Genomic DNA, 24,300 nt, shown 5'->3' on the forward strand with positions numbered 1-24,300 from the left:
ATGAATTTTAGGAACCAAACTTTCAAATGGAATTTATTTCAGTTATGCCACAGACTCAGAGAAATGTCACATTTATTCAATGAGTTATTTGTTACTTAGAAGTTTAAGTGTTTTGACCAGTGAAAAGTTAACAACAAAATGAAAAGAGCTGAGCATAGCATGATTTAAAGAATGCCAATTTGTAACCCAGGGGATAGGTATTTGCATACTAATTGTAATGTTCCTGCTGTCACATTACCTTCAGCTTGAAGATCAGTCAGAAAGAGAAATTCGACATCATCTGTGACAGTCAGACAGTGGAACGAAAAATGCCAGTGAAGTGAGTTGCCTTTTAAAGCTATTTTTATCTCAGAAGAGGTACAAATGAAACACTTGAGCCTTCATTAGTCTCGATGTTTTGTTTCCTTCATTTCTGATAAATATGCTAATTGTTGTCTTTCTTACTGATTTATTTTCTTCCCCTTTCTCTATTGATTTCTTCTTCTTTTCTAAAATATGTCAACAGCTCATGACTTGCTTTTGCAGTTAGTTCTTTATATTTGCTAATATAAAGCAAGGTTATAAAGGGAGAAAAACCGGTGAGCTTTCTTTATGTGAAGCTTTTCAAAATAATGAAATGTTAAGAGTTCGAGGCATAGATATGTCTGATCCTTGCAAAAATTATTCATTATTGCAATATTTATTGAGAAATTTGAAAACAGATATTAAGTGCTGGGTAAGGAAGCAGCTGTCACTTCCTGGAGCACATGGACCCCTTGCTTGAATTTCCCATTCTCCAGCACACTGCTAATTGAGTGTGAACAGCTAAGTTGTTGGATTCCACATTTTTTAATGCAATACAACTGGTTCTAGCTGGCACAATTAGCAAGATAACTGGTAGCTTTCACGCAGTTCCCATCTGGCCTGGCTCTTCTCCGGACACATAATATGGGGACTGCTGGCCTTGATGGTGTTCGCTTAATGAAGGAAACAGAAAGGAAATCAGCCAAAACCCCATGAAACACTAAGTGCAATTTTGGCTCCAGATACATGGTGAATTTTCATGGCAAATCATACACATACAAAAAGTTACTCTGATTATGCATCACAGTTATTCAGGAAATGCACACACTCAGACAGTCAGACAAAAGCTCTGTTCGAGTTAAAACTAAAATCAAAACAAAATTTAAAAAGAGAGAGAAATAGCAGAGAGGCACATTGTCCGTTTTTTCAAGGTAACACGTGTCAAGTAAAATTTAACCAAGTTAGTACATTTTTAAATTAGCCACCTTCTTTTTTTCACCAATTTGAATTCGCTAGTTTCTTTCTTAACATTTATATAGTTGCATTTTTTAAAACATAAAACATAATTCTCAAGTCTAACATGAGAAATGTCCTATTTTCATTTGATAACGTGTGACATTTAAGAATCTGTCTTCTGAAAAGTTTCTATTGAGTCCTCAATTACTGCAATTCAGCTATTATTTAGAGGAAATATTTGTGTGAAATGCAATAAACTCTATCAGAGAAAATGCAATTTCAAATTATTTATTATAAATGTTTCAAAACATGAACAAAGTACAAGCATATGCATATTGACGTATTCATTCAAGGAAGAAGTGTAAAAAGAGTTTGGGTCATAAGGAGATATACCTGTGCTTGAATTCTAACTGCCTATTAGTATATGCAAGGTATTGCGCCAGTCATTAGCATCTCTGAGGCTCTTTATTCATTTGTAACATAGGATTAAAACACGTTGTCATTTATAAGATTAAATAAGGTAAAGTATATGACATGCTGAACACCATGTGGTATAGATTGCAAACATTCAATACATTGTTGTACATTTTGATGCTACTAAAAATATTGTCTTTCAGCTTACTCATATATAACAATAACTTACTCTTCCACAGAATTGTAAATATACAATCAACCCAGAAGTTAAAATTTTAAACAGAAAATTAAGAACATTATTTCTTCAAATAGTTGCATTTCACCTAGCTTCTGAAAAGTAAATACTGTGTTACCACCAACCCTCCCATCATATCAGGTAGTCAAAATTGAACCTTTCAAGTCAAACTTGAAATAGGTTAGAAAATTGTTAGCTGAGAGCATTCCAGGAATTATCACACACCTGCAGAGGTATTCTTTCAGAGAGCTGAAAGGCAAATTTACCTTCTATAATAATGCAGCATTTGGTGGACCATAAATAATACTAGAATATCCCAGTATCTCTAATTCTGTTACCTATAATATTCTCTATCTGTAGAAAATTATATTCTAGTATATCTCTTTAACTCAAAACATTACATTTTTTCTCTTGTCCTTGGTATCACACCATTTTCAGACTTTGTTTTCTTCCTTTGTTTTTACTGTTTTCCTACACTAATGAAGATAACTAGAATAGCTACCATTTACTTCAATACTTCCATTCCTAAGACTCCTTTACTTCTGATAAGGTCTTCACTGAATATTCCTTTTGCTTTCAGTGTATGCAAAATCTGGCTCTCCCTAAATGACATGACTTGCCTTGATGACTTCAGAATGGATTTTGTCCATTTTCTCCAATTTCACATCTCTTAGGGATGGGAGTGAGGTCTGTAGTCTGTCGCTTCCCAATGATGCTTTCGCATCATGTCTCCTCTTCCTTCCACCATTACACGCTTTGATGCTAATGCCATTCAACTATAACTTTCAATAATCATCTTATCACTGTCATCTACCAGCATCTTGAAAGCCATTGCGCTGCCTCCACTGAAGGTTTTAATACCCGTCACTATTCGGGGTTTGGTCATTCCTTCATTATTTGTTTCTATGTTCAACAAACATTTTTTTGACCAGACATACTGTTCTTGGTAGTGGAAAATAACAATATTTCATCAGAGAACCTACACAATGGGGGAAGTGTATTTTCATCCCTGAATGCTTTTTGCCTAGATTGTTTCTCAGTGGTTTTTATTTGTTTGTTTGTTTGTTTGTGTGTGTGTGTGTGTGTGTGTGTGTTTTGTTGTGTTTTTTTTTTTTGTTTTTTTTTTTTTGGTGGCTGTTCCTCATTCAAAGCGGGTGTACTGTGCAGCCAGGCTTTGTCTCAAAACTCCTCACTGCCCTGTTCACTAACATGTATTCCACTCATGGAAAGTAGGCTTTTTAAAAATAATCTGTTAACCACTAAATATCAGTCTTCAAATAGAGATATTTTTAGACATGTGCACATTAGGAGGCCATGTGATGATTTTAGCACTATTTGGTAGAATTCTTACAAGATCTAATATTTGAGTCATATGAATTATCACATAAGCTTGTTAGAGTAACAGGTTTTATAGTGCACAAAAGCTCTTCAATGTAGATTTAAATCTAAGTTTCAGTCCCATTCTCCATTAATGAAAAATAGAAATTGAACAACTAAATTTTTTAAGAGTCCATTTAAATGAAAACCCACAATTTCAAAATGGTTTCACAGAAAATCTTGTGTCCCTAAGATTTAATAAATCAAGGGAGAAAGAAAAATCATCTGTCTACCACCAGCAAAGAAATCTCAGACAGGAAATATAAGTAATGGAAGATAGTAAAATGAATTCCCAGTCACAGAGCCCTCTCTGTGCACCCTCTAATGAGGACAGCCATTATTATCTGAAAATAGAACCACATCTGCAACCACAGAAGAAAGCACACTCAATCCCAACACAAATAATAAAAATGGCAGCAAATTATAGGAAGTAATAGATATAAAAGCATAGAGATCACTTCACAAAGCGTATTCAAGATTAGTCACCTTAACATGCAAATGTAAAATTTATAAGAATTACTAGATATGAGACTCTATTTTATTATCAATTGTTTTAATAAAAACTTTCAAAAATTAGCCCATGCATTTCCATAAGTAGGTCATTTGCACATCACAGCTACATGATCTAAGTTTTTTTTCTGGGTAGCAGATGCTTTCTATGGTTGGGAGCTTATCTCATCAGGATCTTAGTTTATTAAGGGGAATAATGCATGATATATTTGCATCTCAGAAAATTTATATCTTAAACCTGATTTACTATTTCTACATCATATCCCCAAAAGTATACCTTCTTCAGAAGACTTAAGTCTATAAATTTTTTGACTTCCTTGGAAAAGATATTACTCTGTCCTGACAGATACCTAGATTTAAATAAATCATCCCAGAATGGGAAGCATACCAGTCTTAGGAGAAATAAGGTCTGTCTCAGAGTGGGGTAAAATCTTCTCAAAATACTATAAATAAATACTTTCAAGATCATCACGTGTTAGAAATTCTTAACTGAAATTTTCTTTTACTTTTTTTTGATATACACAATTATGACATGGATAATTTTATATATTGTGAAAACTCAGAAAATAGTTCACTCATCACTACTGCTATCATGAAAACTTTTCAGAAATAGACTAGAGTAATGCCATGTAAATTAACAATTAATATATTTATAGTTGAGAAAAACTCAATATACTTCATAGAACCATGAGCAATATCTCCTTTGCACCTTTATTAGAATATAAGAATTTACAAATATTAATAACATTTAAGCATTAATAACATTTAGGCATTAATAAGTAATTTGCTGATATCAAATTATATACCACTTTATGTTGCTATTGCTGTCCACTATGAAAAACATTAAATAATTTTTGCTTACCTTTTGCAGTTTGATTAATGGTGCTTTTAAATTACATAACTCAACAAATACACATATCTCAAATATTACTGTAGGTTATAGAAGAAAAAGATCACAATGCTATTGTCAAGGGTAGATGTTGTTTCTACAGGTCACCAACAACAGAAACAATGGCGTGGTCTGAAAATATGGACACACTTTTAACCAATCAAGGTAAGATCCAACTAAGTTTAAAAATATAACGATTAAAAGTAAATCATTAAATTCTGAACGTTGTAGTCATCATAAAATATGAGTTTGATCAATATTTGAAGATTTCCAACAGTCTCACAAATTTAGGTCTCAAACCTAAATGGAATTAGGTTGGACTTAAAATAAGACAAGATTATAGAAACTCAAAACGTTAACACAAAAAGAAAATCCCAAATAGGAAGTGAGAAATTTGTCATTTTTTTTGTACTCATTATCATTTGATGTATGTATAATGACTGTTCTTGCTACAAGTTGAAAAAAATTCACAAACTATTGAAAAGTTGAAAATTGAAATAAAATGACTTGTTTTTTCATGTCTTGGAAGCTAAAAAAACTTTTTAAAGTATTTATTTCAACTGATATTCTAATTTCTACTGAAAACAAAAACATATTTAAATGTATTAATATGTACCTGTGTGGATGTTTATATTTATATTTAATATGGCTCAATAAGGCAATTTGGGCCAGTTATAAATAAATAAAATACCCTAGAATTTGATTCAAAGTAATCATGTGGAACTTCTGTTTCTGTTATAGATAATTTTGCTTTCTATTGCATACAGGAAAAAGAAATGGCACTACAGAGACATATATTTTAAAATATTTAAAATTTAGGGGCGCCTGGGTGGCGCAGTCGGTTAAGCGTCCGACTTCAGCCAGGTCACGATCTCACGGTCCGTGAGTTCGAGCCCCGCGTCAGGCTCTGGGCTGATGGCTCGGAGCCTGGAGCCTGTTTCCGATTCTGTGTCTCCCTCTCTCTCTGCCCCTCCCCCATTCATGCTCTGTCTCTGTCTGTCCCAAAAATAAATAAAAAACGTTGAAAAAAAAAATTTTTAAATATTTAAAATTTAGTATTGTTGGTACTAATCAAATGGAATTTCCACTTAAAATTTGTAAAGTAAATATCAGAATATTAGAAAAGTTTTTTTTAACGTTTATTCGTTTTTGGGAGACATAGAGAGACAGACCATGAATGGGGGAAGGGCAGAAACAGAGGGAGACAGAATCCAAAGCAGGATCCAGGCTCTGAGCTGTCAGCACAGAGCCCCGACAGTGGACTCGAACTCACCAATTGTGAGATCATGACCTGAGCCGAAGTCAGATGCTTAACCGACTGAGTCACCTAGCCGTCGCTAGAAAAGTTTAAAACATAATAAAGTTGGATGAATTTTTCATAGTTGCTTATTCATATATAAAATTGGATTGGATTAAACAAAATTATTCTGATTTTATGATTCTTAAACAACGAATTCCTAAAGCATAGACATAAAAGAATCCACGTTGCTCCTAGAATCCAATTAAGAACATATACCAAAGACATCAAAGATATGGAATTGCATTTTTATAAGTTTTGAATGGCGTTTCTTTTCTACTTAAGTGTATAACCAGTGGAACAGATCAGGTTTACAAAAAGCCTTAAGAAAGTATCTCTGCAGGTGGTGATCCGGCTGGCTCCAGAGTAGGGGAGATCCAGGGGCCAACACTACAGACCAGAGGCATAGAAGATGTTGAGCTGAAGGCAAATGCTTTCCTCAACATATCTCCTGATCTTTTTTATTTCGTGCCCACATAGAGTAGAAGACACACAGATTCATTTGAGTAGCTGTTGGTTTTTGCTTTTTATAATACCAAAACAGCTTACAAAAAGGAAATGCTTCGTAATGCTTTAAACAGCTAAATGATTTCACCAAATTATCTAGTTATTTTGTCATCTTGGGGATATGTCTTACAGGTACCACACATAGGCTCTCAGATAGGTTTCAACACCTATTGTTTATTCCATTTGTCTAACCAGGAGCCATTCCAATTTGTAGAGAGTGCTCTCAGATGATATCATTTTAATCATATGTAGCATATTATTCCAAAGTCACATGACATTTTTTGATCATTCATATTGTATATATAGAATAGAAGCAGAGTTCAGTAAAATAGTGTGTTCAAGACAAGGATCGCTAACTCGTTTTAGCTGTTTATTCTGTTCCATTGTGCCCTAAAGCTAGTGATGGCAGGGGGAGAGAAGCCAATAATTGCTCTCAGAGTGGTCCTTCGTTAAAATGGTAGGATGTGAGAAAATAGTAAGTTTCTTGATCTCTAACTTCCCATCTAAGATGCATTTAGATAATCCTCACTGGGAGGAAGCCTCATATACCTTAACGACACACATATAAAATATTGCCAGACAGGAATCTACATTCTTCCCGTATCCTTAAAGTATACTTCATTCTCTATATAAAATAGATTTTAGCATCAATTCTGTTTTGACCCCTCAAATTCATCAGTTTGGACAAAACTCATGGAAATTTTAATTGAGTGTTACTAAGAGGATTTTTATAACCTAAATTTGTGTCACAGAAGCTTCTTGGATGTATTTTTAAATGCAATAAATGTGCAGTTAATTGAATTTTTTATAGTGATCACATATTAACGACATCCACACTCTCCAATATTTCTACTGAGAATTTTAATTGGTACCTGATAACCTTTTGCCATGACTTGTTATTTCAACGCTATTTCGAATAATAAAAAAAATGGTTATATCTATTTTTAATCCAGTGTTTTTAGACATTTTAATCTTGCTCCCTTGAAGCCTTTCCCATTTTCTTTCACTAAACCATTTTGCTTCGTACCTGCAGCAACCTACAAACAACTGACTTTGGCTTCTGTTTCATAAACTATCTCTAACATTTTCTTTTTCACTAGTTAATTTTCCTTTTCCCCTGATTCTCCACAAGCTTATTAGTCCCAGCTTTGGAACTTGAAGGATCAGGTCTCTAAGCACACAGTCAGGGAAGAGCTGCTTTGAGGACATGCTAAGGGACTCTCGTGGCAGATGGAAGAGAAAGCCACCAACGTACCCTCCCAGAGGCAAGATCCCTCCCAGAGGCAAAAGCACTGATGTATATTTTCCTCCTCAGAGAGATCCATAGTCTCATTTATAAACAAATACCAACCTCAGAAGTGTACAATCTATGAAACCGCATAATGTGAACTCAAGGTACTGGCTTAGTCCATCAACTGCAGGAATCTGATAATGATTTTTCTTACCTGCTAACTAGAAGCACACTCCTAACCATACTCATCCCTAAACAATTTAGCAAGAATTACCTTCATGAATGAGCTCTATATATGCCAAAGAAGAATATTTCAGGGCACATTTTGATGAAAAAATAAAGAAAAGAACAGTCTAAACAAGTGGTCATAAACTCAAATATCTATGAGAGCAAGGAATAACACATGTGTAAATTTGACTGAAAGTAAAATAATGGGGAGAGATAAGACATATGGGAATCATAGGCTGCAAGCACTAGCTGTTGTTATTAAATTCAAAGGAAATAGCATATACTAATCGAGGCAAAGTAAACAGCCTGCAAGTATGTGGGCCTATTTGCAGTCCCTGGTCTAAAGTTTCTGAACAAATCCATGCTCAGGAGAATACATGGGAGCAGGAGAAAAACACCATGAACAGGCAATGTTACAGTAGGTGCCATGAGGGAGATTGGAGGGACATCAGTGTTTTGTTTAAGGTAACATTGGGGAAAAGCCCATTTATTTGCCTCATTGACTTATAATTGCCTATCGCCACATCAAGAAGAAAAGCATTCACTCCAAGTATTTTGCCCATTATTTTCCTGGGTTAGAGATTAGAATTGGCCAATATATTCATCCAAAATTAATAAGTGCCAGTCCTTCCTTCTTTGCTTTGAGCCCAAACCCACACAATCTAATCCCTTAGCATCAAATTGTGCTTCCTCACCGACTCAAGGTAACAAAGATATTCTTACTTGGAATTGCTTTTAACATCATTAGCTTGATTTGGGCTTAGTGCATTGGGTGTAGAAAGCTAAAGCCTATGCAGTTTCCCATAAAGTAACTGCTATCAAGACTTTACCCTACAGGTGCCTGGGTGGCTCTGTCAGTTGAGCGTCCAACTTTAGTTCAGGTTATGATCTCATGGTTTGTGAGTCAAGCCCCGTGTTGGGTTCTGTGCTGACAGCTTGGAGCCTGGAGCCTGCTTTGGATTCTGTGTCTCCCTCTCTCTCTGTCCTCCCCTGCGTTCTCTCTCTCTCTCTCTCTCTCTCTCAAAAATGAATAAACATTAAAAAAAAAAGACTTTCCCCTAAACGCAACTCCTAGACATTTCAGATCTAGAAAGAAAAGTACAGGTTTTCTTTGTTAGTGGAGCTAATTGGATACATAGAGACAAGACTATTTTATGTTTATGATTACTGATCAAAAATAAGGTTTCTACACTTAAAGACAAAAACATAAGTATATATAGAAGGATGATAAATATTTGCCACTGAATACTAAGTAAATGCTCATATCATACAACGTATTCATATTGGTTATGTATACTGCACTGAATGTTTCTTAAATTTTTCTCTTTTATATTTTACAGCTGGTCTAGATGCTTTTCGAACATTTCTAAAATCAGAGTTTAGTGAAGAAAATGTTGAGTTCTGGCTTGCCTGTGAAGACTTCAAAAAAACAGAAAGTGCAGAAAAGATGGCTTCTAAAGCCAAGATGATTTATTCTGAATTCATTGAAGCTGATGCCCCTAAAGAGGTGAGTAGAATATTCTAGAATAGTGAATATTCATCTCCTAGCAAACCTGCTCCCAATTATAAGACACTAAATCCATCTAAAGGGAAATCAAATTGTCGCTATGTATTCAAATAGAAAATGTCTGTAAACTCCAATAGAAGTGTCTTAAGATGATCCTATCTTTTACTGATTCAGCAAATATTTTTCAACACCTGTTATGTGCCAGGTTTTGTTTCTTTGACCAAAACTTTGACCAGAAGTTTTGTTTCTTTAGCACGACATTCATACTCTTGAAAAATAGTATTTATTGTCTTAAGTTAAATTGCTCTAAAGTTAACCCTACAGAAATGCTATTTAAATGTGTTGCTGCATTTCAAGCTCACTTTGGTTTTTCCTGTTGTAAATCATGGTAGTCAACATGGAATAGAATTCTAGAGTAGATTAATTTATTTAACAAATTAAGAATAATATGTGAGGGGAATACAGCTACTAACCAACATTATGAATTCTTCACTTTTAGTAGTTTGGATGTCCACATTATGGCATGTAATGTCTTATTTTTCAAAAGACAGATTTGCTTACCTTTATTTCTTTAATGGCAAAAATGAGCCAATGTGTGAGCCACATTGTTTTATGTGATCAGGACCCACCTGCACTGCTTTAAGGTCAGGAAAGTAGAAAACGCCTTAGAAAGAAACCTGGAAAGACTGATAATAGCTCCCCAAAAAGTGTTTAATGTGTGTAACATCTCATTTATATTTGATTTCATTTTCAGAACCAAAACTGTGATCATCTTCACATACCCCTTTAACATTTCACTTTAAAGTTTAAGCAATTTATAATTTAAAACCACTTCCGTTCCCCACTGATGATATCCTGTAAGCAAAGAGTTTTAATGCATAAATAGCAAACAGAAAGCTACACTGCATTACTAGTACCAAATAGAAACTTTTGGTACAAGTCATTCTTCTAATAGAGGTATAATATCAGTTTCCTCCAAAGGGACAGTTATCATATTTTCTGATCCAAAATTAGGATTCATGGTGTAAGAAGGGTTATTGTACTTATGGGGACAAAGAACAGAATAGGTGAAATGAAAACACTTTTGGAAAGTCCAGGACATAAAGTTGCTGTAGCAGTAGTTCAAGTTTTAATTGGACATTAATTACTGCAGCATACATTGGCTAGTATAACTTTACAGGCATATATATGAGCCACTAAAGCACAGCCTTGAATTCATGGGGTGGTGAAGGCAGGGGGTGGATTTTTAACTGCTGTGGAGCTATTTTAACATTCATTTCCCAGTCACCATCTAAGAATCAATAAATAATTCTGGAAAATTGAAAATATAGTGTATGAGATTTGTCAAGTTGATTAATGTGTCATTCCCTAAAAGGCCTTGAAATCAGCTCTAAAGATATCCTATTTATTGTGATATTGATTTGAAAGCCAGATTTTTTTTCTTCTTTATGAATTCATCTAATTAACAGTGATTGTTTTAGAATATCATTCTCAAACATTTGCATGAAAAGTCTTCTAATAAGAAATGCCACCTTTTCATTCAATCTTACAATATATAATAAATTATCAATTTTGACAAAACAGTTTTGTTTTCCTAGTCTTGTCTTCTAAAATAAATTTACACAGTAATAATTTAAACAAACAGCACAGTCATTATTTTAGGATATAAGAATTTTACAGCTTTTTATAATTTGTCCATCTAATTAAATTGGCTAAATAAATATAACTAAATTTATGACTGCTTTTCAAGTAGTAGATTATGTTTTCTCCTTGAAGTGTCTAAAAATGTTTTTATTGAATATGATAAATTCACTGAAAACAAAGAAATATATATATATTTGAAATAGTCATTATCTTTCCTATTATTTGCCATTAGTTGTTTCTAATTCAACAAATTATTATTTTTCAATTCCCAAATTACTGAAGGGCATTTGCCTCTTATATTATATACCAATCACAGTCTTCAAGATATTTCCCTGTAGTCCATCAGCTTTAGTTTAATTTTATTACAACTGTGAGTATGTTGAGTCATTAAATCTATTTTTTGAATACCTGTCCACACAGTGAAGTGATGAAACAGAAGATAGTGACTTGTAATAAAACCAGCCAAAGATACAAAAAGCAATATAATAATAAAGCCACATTTAAAATTCATTTTAGCACACTGGAAAAGTGATCAAATCTGGAGAGTTAAGGGATGTTTTTTCAGGGTAATTCACACATGAAAAATATATGTCATGAAAAGAGTAATATCAAGTCAGCATTTGAAGAAAGAATATTTCAGACTGAGGACATGGTGATACAACATGGAGATACAAAGCTTCCCGGTGTTTTCTAGAAACTGCAACCATTTGGATATTGCTAATGAGAAGTGGGGGGTGAAGTTGGATAGACAGCAGTAAAGATAAAGAAAAGATGGGAAGTATTCTAGATTTATCTAGTAGGTAGACTTAACAAGATGAGGTGATATATTTGATATGGAAGCTGGAAGACATGATTTTCATAAGTAAAAACAGTTACTTAAGAATGAGATTTATATGAAAATATTCTCCATTTTGTTATACAGTTGTAGTTGTATAAGTGACTCTTACAAAGAATCAAAATTATAACCAATTTCCTTGGTAGCAAACCCTAAAGTAAAGGACAATGGCAAAGTCATCTTATCCGAATGTCTATTAATTCCTGTTTATTTTCTTTTCCACTTCTTGTGTCTTTATTTCCTCATCTATAAAGTTGTTATCATAACTTAACAATTTTTAATTTATGCACTTAGACAATTTACAATTAGATTATACTAAATTTACGATAAACAATCCCTGTCTATAAATTGGCATTACTAATGGTTCTCAGTTTCCCAGGCAAAGACAGCACATTGAACAAAACAACAAAAAAAAATGAACTTCTAGGTCTCTCAGAGAAATGATAATAATTGTAACTGGCCTTTATGCCCTCTCACTTACAGTGTTACAGTTCCTGTGGTTTCTACACTAATAGAGAGTTAGTGTGATGTAATGGAAAATTGGAAATTTAGAGATACCTAGATCTAATTCAAATCCTGTAATTTTGTGGTAAGCTGCTTTATCTCTCTGAGCCTCAGTTTCCTCATCTAAGAAAGCATTTATAAAACAAGCATGTAACAACCACAGAACACACATGAGAATGATGAATGAGACCACATGTCAACGGTTTACATTATGCAGAACAGCTTTTAAGAAATTGTAATCCCTTTCTTTTTTTAAAAAAAACAAGTCACATTATAGCCTTATGGGCTATAGTTTCAACCTGAAAACAACCATTATACAAACATGTTAGCAAATCACTAGTTTCAAATAAAAAGTGCTACTCATTGAATGGACTATACCTAAATAATTTTAGAAGAAAATACTGAGAGGGGCGCCTGGGTGGCTCCGTCGGTTAAGCGGCCGACTTCGGCTCAGGTCATGATCTCGCGGTCCGTGAGTTCGAGCCCCGCGTCGGGCTCTGGGCTGACAGCTCAGAGCCTGGAGCCTGTTTCGGATTCTGTGTCTCCCTCTCTCTGACCCTCCCCCGTTCATGCTCTGTCTCTCTCTGTCCCAAAAATAAATAAACGTTGAAAAAAAAAATTAAAAAAAAAAAAAGAAGAAAATACTGAGAAAAAAAAAGTATGACCCAAGTATTTTAAGTAAGCGATTTGAAAATGAGAAAATTATTAGACAAGCAATATTTTTAAATTATTTTTAATAACGTTAAAATATTTTCAAGCAATATTTTCTACTTAACACACATTAGGTACCTTTAGGTGGTAACGGAAAAGTTCTTAAACTTGTATTCATTCTTCCTTTAATTTGGAAAGAATTTCATAATATTTCATAATATTGGGAAATTTTAAGAAAATAATACTTCGTCTCAAAAGAATGGAAATCTTCAAAAAATTCAAATAATATTTTTGTATTAGCTAAGACACTGACATATTTTAAATATTCATGTTATATCTATGTCACTTATATATATTATATTTATATCATTCCTTTATATTGAAAAGAAAATTGGTCAGGATGGAAAAATATGTGATTAGAGAGAGAAATATTTATGTCATCATTCTGTGATATTAGAAAATGTTCTAAATCATACAACAGTGGGATGTTTAAAATTATATAAATTCAAAATCCAACTGCATATTATCCTGGATTATTCAATCCAGGAACAAATACATTGGCAGTTTTTTAAGTCAAAGGATATTGGTGTGAAGTACTTAATTGTTAAATGTATTTATTAAATGTGAAGACACCATAATTCATAAGACAAAGCAGTAACTATAGTCATAAAGAAGAAGGTATCTTAATGAGTAGCGTGCAGGACACTTTTTAAAATATCTGTGTCTGGTTTTTTGCTTTTATTTTTAAGGCAGTATAATGTTATTTATTGGCATATTTTATTTCACAACAGTAAATGCTTATTCTGTGCCTACTATTCACCCTCATATATGATAAAGTACCTCCATGGAAGGGAAGTTCAGTCTAGGCTGGAGAACAGAATTCACACACACACACACACACACACACACACACACACATAAGTATAAAGCAATATGTTGTGTGAAGCAGGCAGCTTGATAAGGAAATGCAAGAAAATAAAATAGGCTGAAACTATGGTTTGACTCAAAAAAAACTTTGAATCTAGTTGGGTTTTTAAAAATGAAATTTATAGAACTAGGAAAAAATAGCAAGGGAACAAATGATTAAGTGCAAAAACAAAAAAAGTTACAGAGGAAACTCTTTGCATTAAACCTAGAAGGATATAATGATTGAATAGTAGTGAGACAAGATATTGAGATAAGGCCTTTAAGATTAGCTTTAAATGGAGTCATGAGCTAAGGAAACAGATACATGAATTATTGGTAGAGAGAAGCCCATGAAAATGGGCATTTAGAAGCACTTCTGGATATAACTGTCTTGCCAATTTTGTATTCCCCATCTTATATTCAAAACTTTTCTTTGCATTTTTAAGTGCCATTTCCCCAGTGTGTTGATGTTTTTGTCCTACCCCACAAGTTGCTGCTTATCAACAGTGCCCCCCCAACTCTAGAATCATCTCCAGATATAATGAGTTTGCTTATTTATTAATTTCCTAACTTTGGTGCACTAATCATAAGTGTCTAATACATGTCAGGGATCATGCTGGTGCAGATAAGAAAAAGGAAAGAATCCCTGAACAGGTAAAGCTAACCATTTTGATGGGAGGACTCCAGTTAAAAAATAATTACAATAAGCTTTCATGAGAGTTGCAGTAGGGAAATACAGGTAATGTGGTAGCATGCATCAGGAAAATCCGATTCTAGGGGGTGATAAAATATATCTCAAAAGAAGTAATTCATGAGCTTTGACCAGTGATGGGAATATAGAGGGAAATAAGACACAATAGGAGGGAAGAAAGGAAAGGAAGAACAGTGGAGAAAAGGATCAGCCAGTGCCTAGAAGCTAGTCCAGTAGGGAAGGAAGCCTAGTACTGTATGTCGCAGTGCAAACTGGGGTAATTCACCTCCTGGAGCCCAATAATTTCTGCCTCTGAAAATAAAGAGTCTATGAAAAAGAAAGAGAGAGACAGGAGAAAAAGGAGCAAACTGAGGAGGAGGTGGGGTAGGAGGAAGGGAGGAAAACACAGCTAAAGAAACCCATGAGTAACATGTGCACAATGCTTCTACGTGGACTCATCCGATCATCGTTGTCACTATCTTACAGAGGTATCACAATCATCCACATTGTATGGATGAAAATGAACTGAGCCCTAGAGAAAAAGTAATGAGCCCTGCATCATTAAGATACAACAGACCACGAGGAGAGAGGTCTACAGCCCATGCTTTTAGGTTTCAAATTCCTTTCTTCAGATCTATTTATCTTATATGTTTGCAAAATAGCCCAGAAACCTTGATGTTTATGCTAAAGGCAAAAGTATAAAATTATCTTGGCACATAGAGTCTATCTTCCTTTCTAACAAAAGCTTTATTTCTCTTCTCGTATTCTCTTTAATTTGTATAACTTCTTAAACTATGAAGCTTAGATTCAAATATGACATTAAGAGAAAAAAGAGTTGTGGGAGTATTTCTTCCAAATAATTTGCAGTATCATTTTGGGCCTCTGAAAAATTGGTTGCTACATTTCAACTCAAAAAGAAAACAGGAGTACCTGGGTGACTCACTAGGTTAAGGATCCAATTCTTGATTTCGGCTCAGGTCATGATCTCACGGTTAGTGGAATCGAGCCCACACATGTGGCTGTGCACTAGGTGTGGAGCCTGCTTGAGATTCTCTCTCTTCCTCTCCCTCTGCTCCTCCCCTACTCACACATGCACGCAAAAGCTCTCTCACTCTCGCTCTGTCTTAAAAAAAAAAAGGAAAACAGAAACACTCAGGTGTTTTTTGAACTTCCATGGATCCCTGTGCTACTGAAATTAATCTTGGATTAGTATGTTTGTGTTGTTGAATGAAGCCAGTCGTTCTGACTCCCCTGCAGCTGTTCCAGATAGCTTTGCTTATGTACGTCTATTTTTAGCAATCCTTATACATTATCCATACATATTAAGTACATTATTTTTAGCAATTTGTGTGATTTCATATGTTATGATTTCTTTTGTTTCTTTGCCCAATTTGAGATGTTAGCATTACCTCCCGATTCGTGTCACTTATTTCTGTCTCTAAAGCCAATAAGAACAAAAGGATAAAGTCTTGTGCAGGGATGAATTCCTTCTAGATGTGACAAACTTGGCTATTTTCAACTTTAATAGCCCCTTGAGAATATATTTCAGAATATTCGTGTGCCTTTAATGATGCCAAAAATGAAGTAATAGAAGAGGTGTTAGTGGTGATTAAATAGAATTATGTAACCAAAAACATGATTATAGGCGGCTTTAATTTGAATAGTAATTTTTAAGCTCTGTTGTGAATGAGGTCTGAGACGCTGCCTGCTCCATTTTAGTAAGGTGTTTTACATATGCATGCACACACCCTTTGCATAATGACAGTCTCCTGCTACACTATACATTCTAAATGAGGACAAGGCTATCTAATTTGAATGTGAGAACACAATTGAAAACTTTTCATTCAAATTATGTAAAATTATATAAAGCACAGTTTAGGGTCACAGGAAAGCCAAATGGTACACTTTAAAATGTATTCTTCCTGATAAAATAATTTGTTGAAAACCAAAAGAATTTAAAAACCACTGGTGTAGCAAAGAGGAATTTGGCTGGCATGCCTCGTAGTTAACAAAATCACATGGGTACTAAAATATTCTGGATCTTTAGAATAAAATTGTTTTTAAACAACTACCACAAACATCATTCAGAAGGCAGTCATTTTAATGCAATGGATTGCTGTCAATGCCACCAGTGTCAAGGCCTTTTCAAAACTGACAGAATTTAAAAGCCTCTAAATGGTTGTGATGACATCTCAGCTGTCATTCTGGAAGAACCACAATTCTTGTTTTCTGAGATTGACAGTGCAGTGGTCTCAGATATCTAAGATAATTTATAATCTTTTGAAAAATAAGCATATTAAATATTGTATTTCTCGGAGTCCTTGAAACTAAAGAGTATCTTTACAAACACAATGCAAGTAACTATCATATTAGGAAATAATATATCTCTGTTTATTTCCTCAACTGACACACTGCTCAGCCCAGGCTCTGTACCTATTAGTTTGCTCAGCGAAGTCTAAGCTGCCCTGTAACTCCCAAGCAATTCAGGAGCCCCTCAATACCATACAACTGGAAAGTGTGCATCTTTAGAAGTCCACTTCCTGATGGATCTCACTTTCGGTCTACTCTGAGCTCAACATCTTTTCTGTCTTACTTTTTGAGATAGAAATCCATCCATGTATTTTCTGGTAGAACTCAGCCAAAAATCATAGTTGAAATGAATGCAAAGTTGAGGGCATGGTTGACAGACATGCCCCAGAAGTGATTCTTTTAAAGAAATTTATGTCAGAATATATATATTAGGCCCAACATTTTTCACTTCTTCCCCCAGTTACTGAAAATTCAAGGCATTTTGAGAAGAAAAGACGTGACAATTTTGATAGCTTAATTCTCACATCTCACCCAAATTGACTTTCCAGGGGGCATTTAACAAAATTGATCACTCTCTCTTAATTGAAATACTATCTTTAATTGACTTCTAAGACTTGATCTCTTCCCTCCTTACTGACTGCTCTTTATCAATTGCTTTTGCTGTGCAGACCCATAACCCAACATACACTATAATGAGGGAAGGCAATCCTCATTTCTTTTCTTTTTTTAATATAATTTATTGTCAAGTTAACTAACATACAGTTTATACAGTGTGCTCTTGGCTTCAGGGGTAGATTCCCATGTTTCACTGCTTATATACCACACCCAGTGCTCATCCCAACAAGTGCCCACCTCAATGCCCATCAGCCATTTCTCCTTCTGCCCCCCCACCCCCGCACCTCCATCGACACTCAGTTTGTTCTCTGTATTTAAGTCTCTTATGGTTGCCTCCCTCTTTGTCTGAAACTACTTTTTTCCAATTCCCTTCCCCCATGGTCTTCTGTTAAGTTTCTCAAATTCCACATATGAGTGAAAACATATGATATCTGTCTTTCTCTGACTGACTTACTTTCTGCTTACATTCACTCTGCCAGGAATTTCCTCTGGTTCTATTTCTTTAAAAGAGCAGCTCAAGGGGGCACCTGGTGGTTCAGCCAGTTAAGGGTCCGACTTGGGCTCAGGTCATGATCCCATGGTTCATGAGTTCAAGCCATACGCCGGGCTCTGTGCTGACAGCTCAGAGCCTGGAGTCTTTTTCATATTCTGTGTCTCCCTCTCGCTCGGTGCCCCTCCCCCCACCTCATGTTCTGTCTCTCCCCCTCTCAAAAATAAAAAAAAATAAAATAAACATTAAAAAATGTTTAAAGGGCAGCTCAAACTTAACAAATTCAAGTCTGAGTCTTGATTTTGTGTTCAAAACTATCTTCTACTTGAGTCTCCCAATCTTAGTTAATAACAACTCTGTTCTTCTGTTTGCTCTGGTGAAATAATTGGTAGTCATCCTTGATTCTTCTCTTCCACTCACACCCCATGTCCAATCCATCAACACTTTCTGTCACCTCATTCTTCAGAATATTGTTAAAATCCAGCCATTCTTAAAGATTTTGTCCCTCATCCCAGCTCACTATTCAGTCACAAGCTCCACCCATTCTACCTTCTAGATATCTTTAAAATATGTGCATGTCCCACCAATTACATAGTTGAATTCACCATCACCGACCACCTGAACTTCTGATATTTTTTTTCATTTTTCTTCCTTTTAAACACACCCAGCTATCACACCACATGGCAACCAGTGACATGTTTTTTTGTTGTTGTTGTTTTTTTCCAAACATGTTTGTACATCACCCCTTTACTTAAAATTCTCCTCCTTGCTCTCAGGTTAAGTAAGAATTCTTTAATGAGAACTACAAGGTGCCACATAATCTGGTGCCTTCATGCCTCTCCAGGTTCTTGTCTTTCCTCCTCTCAAACCCCACCAGGCTTCTTCTGGCTTACCCACCCATCTGCAATTACCTTTCTTAATCTCTATTCATGACAGTACTTCAAAGATTTGCTTAAAATCTCATTTCCTTTGAACTGCCTTTTCAAAATCTGTCTTCTTGATAGACTTTTCACTTTAATCACCTCTTCGGATCCTTCACACAACTTCTAAGCACTCACTCAATAAAATATTTCAAATAAATAAGTTCTAGGAAAGATTACAAATGAAATGCCTACTTTTTCAGATATATATTAGTTTTTACCCTCAGAAAAATGGGGATAATAATAGTGTATATCTTATAGTTGTGTGCATGTGACATAAGACAGCCATATAAAGACTTAGTATATCGGTACTAATATTTAATAAATAGCAACAATTATTATTTACAGTTAAAATAATCATATTTAAATATCATTATGATTATTTTAGAGATAAGGCCAGTGTCCAAATATTTTGCCAGGGATGAAAACAGAGTAATCAAGGAAAACATCTAGGGAGAGAAGACTTTGTATAGATGAAAGAATGCATATTTTCGGAGGCATGCAAAGAAAAAGGGAATTAGCAAAATAAATAGGGAAAAGACAACAGATACAAAAAGAGTTAGTTCCATATCATGAACTATTGAATTCTCTTTGTAGTGACAAATCTGTTTTCTCTGATAATCAGATTGAATACTTAATATTAACAGAAGCCTTTGTATCTAAATCTGTTTAAAAAATTTTTTTTTTAATTTTTTTTTTTTCAACGTTTATTTATTTTTGGGACAGAGAGAGACAGAGCATGAACAGGGGAGGGGCAGAGAGAGAGGGAGACACAGAATCGGAAACAGGCTCCAGGCTCCGAGCCATCAGCCCAGAGCCTGACGCGGGGCTCGAACTCATGGACTGTGAGATCGTGACCTGGCTGAAGTCGGACGCTTAACCGACTGCGCCACCCAGGCGCCCTAAAAATTTTTTTTAACGTTTATTTATTTTTGAGACAGAGAGAGACAGAGCATGAACGGGGGAGGGGCAGAGAGAGAGGGAGACACAGAATCAGAAGCAGGCTCCACGCTCTGAGCCATCAGCCCAGAGCCCGACGCGGGGCTCGAACTCACGGACCGTGAGATCGTGACCTGAGCCAAAGTCGGACGCTTTACCGACTGAGCCACGCAGGCGCCCCTAAATCTGTTTAATCAAGAAATCAAATATCTTAAAAACTTTACATCAAAATAGTGTGTAATGATAAGGAAATTATAGTGACTTTCCTTCCGTGGGTAAGGAAGGCTTCCCAGAGGACATTCAACTTAAGCTAAATCATAAAAGATAAGGAAAATCTATATAGAATAAAATCGTGGGGGTGAAAGGGATCTTAGATGCTGAAAACAGCACAAATAAGAGCTTTAGGTACAAGAGTTCCTTCAGGAACAGAAAGTAGACCAGTTTTATAGATATTGCTAAGGACAACTAGGAGATTTTGAAACAGCGCATTGGACTCTGGGTGTGAGGAAGTTCAAATGCCAAGGTAAGATATGTAAAGCTTATGTTACTAAAAATAATGGGTTTTCAGCTGAATATTCGTACAATGAAAGTGATATTTTGGTGAAACTGGTGTAGTTATGCTTTCACATGTTCAGGAGGGAAAGAAAAGACATTATAAGAAGAGGTATCAGACTAGAGGTAAATTTCATAATTTAAGAAAGAAATTCCATTATAAAAGACTAAACTGGAGAAATATGAGTGAAAAGGACCATTACAAAATTACAAAAGAAAAGGCAAATGAGGGGGAAAAATAGAGAGAGATCAGAGAAAAAAGAAATGTCAGAGATGACTCCTATGTTTTGAGCTTGAAGAACTTGGAGGAAAATAATGACATTTATACAAACATGTGGGTGTGATGTTTTGTCACTGACATTAAGCTGAATTGCCAAGACACAGTCTCTTAAGACTACTAATTATCTCCTGGGATTAGTATATCTGCTCATCACTCAGCTATCATAGCTGATGTTGGCAGCTCCTTGGTAGGAAAACAGACAAGTCAGAAAAATAAGAGAGATAAGTCAGAAGAACAATTTTAACCTATTTTAATAAATAACATTAATTATTGGTATTAGGCTGAAGTGGAATAGTTTTCTTCAAAATTTAAACATGATTTTTAACAGATATAGAAGCTTTTTTTTTTACTTTATTTATTCAGTACATATTTATTGAGTCCTTACATGGCTCAAGGCATAGAGAGGGATGCACAAAATGTAAATATAGCCTAAGTGACATAGGGTGGATATTACTTGAATGTAGCCTTACAGACATAGAAGATGGTGAAAGGAGTGACTTTCAGCTAGACTACGATGGTATGAAAGAAAATGTTTGTAGGTGGGAAAATAAAAGGAATTTGAAAGGAAGTGTCCAGCTTGGTAGAAATACAGGGCACACCTAGAAGAGAAAAAATTGTATCAGGTAGGACTATGTTGTAAAGTCCATGAATGCCGAAATCAAGGCTTTGGAGTTTTCAAATAGGAAATGGGAGTTACTGCAAGTGTTCAGCTCTGATGAAAATAATAAGCCAGCACTGTGTACCAGGCACGCACCAGCCCTGCTGTCAGTGAAAACTCACCCAATGAATGAATGCCTCAGTGAGCCGAATTGCTATATTTACTATTATGGGGGATACAAAGTTAAACAAATTGCAGATGATGCCATTAAACAATTAACAGCATGGCTAAGGGAGGGAACAGGAAATATTTATCCTCATATCCCCACAACACAAGATAGGATTGATGAAACAGAATACCCTAGATGTTTAAAAACCACTGCAAGAGCTTGACGTCAGCCACTATTTACTGATCCCCACTATGAGGCAGGCGGTATACTAGGTTCACGACATGGCATCATGCCACTTCCCTCCTCAGAACTCTTCAGGGTCTTCCTAGTGCTTCTAGCAGAAAAATAAGAACTCTTTACACTTCACGTAAGCCCTACAAGACTCGTAGGCAACTCTCATTACAGGAACTTTCTTTGTCACACTCTATACTCCAGCCATCCAGGCATAGCAGCTTTTCAGAACATAACAAATTCTTGCATCAGGGACTTTGCTTTCATTGTTTTTTTTTCTGCCAGAAATGTTTTGCCCCAGATCCTTAGAAGACTCGCTTCTTCTCATCATTCAAGTTTAAATCTAAAATAATGCTATTTATTTAGTTGTTGGTTATCTTTTCCCAAGTATAGAAAGCATTTTTACATAATAGATACTCATAAATATTTGTGAAATCAGTGAATATATGGATCATTTCGTTTTATTCCTTGTAACAACTCAGTTAAGAACTATCTAGCTTAAACATGAGAAAGTAGAGCTCAGAAATACTAAAATAACTCCCCTCTGGTCACCAAGGTCCTAAGTGTTAGAACACAGATGAGAAAATTATCCCAAAGTCTTTCCACTGTCCTGTACCATCTTCCTGCATAACGAAGAAGAAATTGATTCCAGGTTTTGAGGTCTTCAGGAAGTTGCAGCATTGAACCTGAGACTTTGATGGATGATGGAAAAGGATGATCAGAGAAATAAAAGTGCAGATGTGGGATCACTGAGTAGCTGAAGTCTCTCAACAAAGAACATCTGTGAACAAATAGTGGCCTTTTCATGATTCTTTTCAAGTTAAAAGTTTTTCTTCTTTTTTTCTTCCTGGAACAACAATATTAAAATATTTTGATATTACTTATCTCATTTAGTCCTTGAAACAGTTTAAGATAGATGCTATTCCTATTCCCTTTTATACCATGGAAATCGAAGATTAAAAGAAATGATAGAACTTACTTCATTCATATGAATAGCAAGTAAGTAGCTGAGGAAAGGTTTGATTATAGGTATGTCCTCCTCTTTTAACCTCCATTTAATAAGCAAAAATTATCATTCATAGTCTTTCTTTTACCAGACCCCCAAATTATGGCATTTTTGTAATCTCTTCCATTTTGCCAAGAAACACTTTAACTCTATTCAACTAATATTTATTGATTTCTTATTACATGGTAGATATTCTGCTAAAGACCAGAAAATAGAAAGATGAATAAGACAGATACAGCACCTGCCTTTCATGTTTTTAAATCTATGATTCAAATCTCTTTTGCACTTCATGAATATTTTCCATTTAAATTAGAAAACTTGGATATGAAATTTTCTGCTTCACAGAATATACCCTGGAATTTGTGTAGAGTTGGACAAGTATCTTGACAAGAAGGTTTGGGGCATTTTACAAATTTTCAGATGAATGGTGTGTCTACTATAATAGATCTCTATTAGATCTTGCTGGGAATACTCATGTATAGTAATAGTATGGGGACAGGGATACACACACACACACACGCACACACACACACGCATACACATATAGATCTATTCTGTGGAAGGCATGGGAGTCAGTGAAGAGGGGGATATTATTTGCTTTATTTTGGCAAACAAAAAAACACAAATCAGAATGAAAAGCAATGATGTGTGGGAAAACAACAAGGGGAAGTATGAAAATGAGGATGTGTTGGCAGAAGCCAATCTAGTAAGTTCTATTTATTGTTCTGTCTATGGAGAGTACATTGTAAGTATTAGGGTCAAAGTACTAAGGGAAAAGGATTTGCGGGAAAAGAAATTTAAAAACATGAAATATCTTGTTTGATTTTTCACCGTCCCATTTTTGTTTATAATCTCAAAATAAGGCTTTATCTGTGTTCTCTGTCAATGCCAACCCTCTCAACCTAGGAAATATAATTAAACCAAACATGTGTTCTACACTACAAAAAATAAATGTATGACCTTTCTGCTGTTTTGCATCAGATTAACTTTGTGTTTAGAAAAGAAATTATATAATATGTGTATCTACCATCTGTATAAACCATGTATTCCTTGATTAAACTAATGTAATTATATGCAAACTTATTTCCACAGATCAACATTGACTTCAGTACCAGGGACCTCATCTCAAAGAATATTGCAGAACCAACTCTCAAATGTTTTGATGAGGCTCAGAAGTTAATCTATAGTCTTATGGCCAAGGATTCTTTTCCTCGATTTCTAAAGTCAGAGATTTATAAGAAACTGGTAAATGGCAAGCAAGTTGGAAATCATAAAAAATGGTTTCCTTTTTTGTAAAAAAGGTTAATGATAAACCAGTAATGAAGTTAAAATTTGGGGAGAAACAAATGACAGGAGAGATCAACCTTTAATCGCTATACTCAAGGCTAAAATGTTTTAAATACACAAAAACAACATAAGTTTCTGTTAGGGTTTAGAAAACATTTTTTTTTTTTACTCCAGAAGAATACTTTTTTTAATATGTAAAGCTTGAATTTTTAGGTCATTTGTTTAGAATTATTCATTT

The 24,300-nt window shown here is 34.9% G+C and overlaps 1 protein-coding gene across 1 annotated transcript; it reads left to right on the forward strand.

Annotated features, from left to right (window-relative positions):
* The first annotated feature begins 308 nt into the window (after nt 1–308).
* On the forward strand, nt 309–24,071 carry RGS21 (regulator of G protein signaling 21). The gene is made up of 4 exons (XM_047076418.1): nt 309–319; nt 4,753–4,829; nt 9,268–9,434; nt 23,868–24,071. The coding sequence occupies exons 1-4, from the start codon at nt 309–311 to the stop codon at nt 24,069–24,071; spliced, it is 459 nt and encodes a 152-aa protein (XP_046932374.1).
* The last annotated feature ends 229 nt before the right edge of the window (nt 24,072–24,300 follow it).

The sequence above is a fragment of the Lynx rufus genome, unplaced genomic scaffold (assembly GCF_022079265.1).
Source record: "Lynx rufus isolate CCGP_SWC_20201006 ecotype Redwood Valley unplaced genomic scaffold, mLynRuf1.p SCAF_15, whole genome shotgun sequence".
Lineage (NCBI taxonomy): Eukaryota > Metazoa > Chordata > Mammalia > Carnivora > Felidae > Lynx > Lynx rufus.